Source organism: Diospyros lotus, chromosome 1 (assembly GCF_014633365.1).
Source record: "Diospyros lotus cultivar Yz01 chromosome 1, ASM1463336v1, whole genome shotgun sequence".
Taxonomy (NCBI): Eukaryota; Viridiplantae; Streptophyta; class Magnoliopsida; order Ericales; family Ebenaceae; genus Diospyros; species Diospyros lotus.
Window position 1 is genome coordinate 26,626,296 of NC_068338.1, and position 3,045 is coordinate 26,629,340.

The 3,045-nt window shown below is 46.2% G+C and overlaps 1 protein-coding gene across 1 annotated transcript; it reads left to right on the forward strand.

The window, feature by feature from the left end:
• The first annotated feature begins 610 nt into the window (after nt 1-610).
• Nucleotides 611-2,841, forward strand: LOC127787617 (arogenate dehydratase 3-like). Its single transcript, XM_052315682.1, has one exon. The coding sequence runs from the start codon at nt 929-931 to the stop codon at nt 2,204-2,206; it is 1,278 nt and encodes a 425-aa protein (XP_052171642.1). The 5' UTR covers nt 611-928; the 3' UTR covers nt 2,207-2,841.
• Nucleotides 2,842-3,045: the final 204 nt, after the last annotated feature.

A 3,045-nucleotide genomic window follows, 5' to 3' on the forward strand; every position in this document is an offset into this window, starting at 1 on the left:
CCAAGTGTGTTTGATCCCTTGGAGGAGGGGTTACATACATTACATGAACTCCGTCCGCAGAAGAATTGCTCCACTTTCCCTTTTTAAGTGCACGTTCATGGGCCTCTTCTTCTCGTGCAACTAAATAATAATCTTTAAAATTATTAAAGTTGCTAGCACAAAATGAAATTAAATACCCAACAACAAATTTCAGGCCTCTTTTAAAGACAAGTCCCACGGGGTAAAGTGATTTATTAACTATCTATTAATCTAATCCATGCACATCTAAAATAAATAATAATTATTTTAAGTTAATAAAATTATTATATAATAATTTGCGTGAGTTTGTTCGATAGGAGCAAAATGAAAGGAGACGTTTGGGCTTTCACCCACTCCCTCCCTCCCTCCACAGACATCCTGTCCACCTCTTATATGCTTTCATAGGGAGTTATTCAAAGTGAGCAAGAAAGCATTTTTCTTGAATTAAATGATTTAATTTAAAAGCATTAAATAATAAATATAAATAAATAAAAACTCAATAGTGGTGGTAGGTGAGAGATTATTGACCGAACCAACCCCGCACACGTACTAGTCCATCTCTCTTTCTCTCTCAGTCTTGTCTACTACTCTCCGCTCTTCCTTCCTTCCTTGCAATTCCGCCCCCCTTATCCTTCCCTCAGTGCTCTCTTGTATAAAGCCCCCCTCTCTCCAACCTTTTTTCTTCAGCTTGGACGTTCCCTTCTCAGAGAGAACTTACAAGCTTAAAGCTCTTAGCTTAAAACAATCCAGAACCACAAACCCCTTCAACATTAATAAGAAACCCCCCACCCCCCAATTCCAATTCACGCCTTACAATATTATCTTCCCTTCCATCCATTTTTCATTTCTGTATCAATAATCTTTTGTGCTTTTTTTCTTCTTATCAATATATAAATCCTCCCAACCAAACATGCATTCCTTGTCATCGTCGCCGCCGGGAATTTGTTTGAAGTCCATGACTGGGACGAAATCGCCGAGTACCACCAACCGGGTTGGGCCGGCTCGACTCCTCATCCGGTGCGTTTACCGATTCGACTCGGCCAACGCCCCCCCCAGCTCTGCCAGCTTCAACATCGGCACCGGCGCCGTCTCCACTCGAGCCGACTGGCAAAGCGCCTGCGCCATTCTGGCCAGTAAGGTGGTGTCGCAGCAGCAGGACACCAAGAAGAGCGACAGCTCCGACAATATCACCGCCGTGAACGGCCACAAAACCCTAGATCTTGTCCCCATAGACAAGAACCTCCCGAAGCCTCTCACCGTTTCCGATCTCAGCCCGGCGCCGATGCACGGCTCCAAGCTCAGAGTGGCCTATCAGGGAGTCCCCGGCGCCTACAGCGAAGCAGCGGCGGGTAAGGCCTACCCGAACTGCGAAGCAATCCCCTGCGACCAGTTCGAGGTCGCATTCCAAGCCGTCGAGCTCTGGATCGCTGACCGCGCCGTGTTGCCGGTCGAGAATTCGCTCGGCGGCAGCATCCACCGGAACTACGACCTCCTCCTTCGCCACCGCCTCCACATCGTCGGGGAGGTCCAGTATCCCGTACACCACTGCCTCCTCGCACTTCCAGGCGTCCGGAAGGAGTACCTCACTCGCGTAATCAGCCACCCCCAAGCCCTGTCCCAGTGCGAGCACAGCCTCACCAAGCTCGGCCTGAACGTCACGCGCGAGGCCGTCGACGACACAGCCGGTGCGGCGGAGTTCGTGGCGGCCAAAAACCTCCGTGACACCGCCGCCATCGCCTCGGCACGCGCCGCCGAGCTCTACGGACTCCATATCCTGGTCGACGGCATCCAAGACGACTCCGGCAACGTGACTCGGTTCTTGATGCTGGCGCGCGAGCCGATCGTCCCGCGAACCGACCGGCCGTTCAAGACGAGCATAGTGTTCGCGCACGACAAAGGGACGTCGGTGCTGTTCAAGGTGCTGTCGGCGTTCGCGTTCCGGAACATCAGCCTAACGAAGATCGAGAGCCGGCCGCACCGGAACCGGCCGATCCGGCTGGTGGACGACGCGAATGTAGGTACCGCCAAGCACTTCGAGTACATGTTCTACATCGACTTCGAAGCTTCCATGGCGGAAGTGAGAGCCCAGAACGCTCTGGCGGAGGTTCAGGAGTACACGTCGTTCCTCAGGGTGCTGGGAAGCTATCCCATGGACATGACCCCTTGGTCACCGTCCGGGGAAGATTAACACCAACTCTTTACAATTCTCCCTCCTATTTTCCTTTTTTCTTTTTATTTTGATCCTTATTATTATTAAAAGTTAAAAACAATGGATTTAATTCCCTCCTCTTTTTTTTAAAAAAAAATATTTTCAATTCAAAATTGAATCCAACAAAAACAGTGGTTGTTGGGTAAATATGTAATTGGCGTCAAAAGTTTGGGCCTTTGTTTGTTGAGTAAATATGTTATGTGTAACGTCACGTCCAAGTGTAATGTTCATGTGTTTGAGACGAGTATGAACTCTGAACGTCAACACATACACATTTACAAAATTGTCCACTGTATTTGACAAAATACTTAAAAATCACTCATAACCATAACTCTAGAAAATTATAATTTGGCTAATATTGGATTATTATTCTGTTTCTTAGTTATTATTTACACAAATAAGGGCCTTATTGTTAGATCCGCGTAATCCAATTGATTTGGCGTCCCGTACCATCATCTTTCTTCTACCGCGTACTCCACAAAGGGTTTCTTTTTCTTTTCTTTTGTTGTCTTTTTAAGGTAGCCTTACATTATCTCAAGACATATATCAAGTTGTTAAACAAGTGATATGTATGTTGGATTTGTACCGATAAATTGTGAATTCGATTTTCATCTTGTGCAGCGAGATAAAGCTTTACGTCTATAATTTATCTTTCTTTACGTAACCTAAGACACGAGTACAAAGAACTGTACAAAGACGATCAATCCAAGAGACAGCCTACATTATCCAAATAATGTCAGGTACAATATTCTTATAACTTGAAAGATTAAAATTGCTTACCATTTTCATTACCCAATTTTTTAAAACAAAGGCACCTT

Excerpts from the sequence above, each read along its gene's own strand:
- LOC127787617 (XM_052315682.1), top strand. The coding sequence starts at position 929 with ATGCATTCCTTGTCATCGTCGCCGCCGGGAATTTGTTTGAAGTCCATG.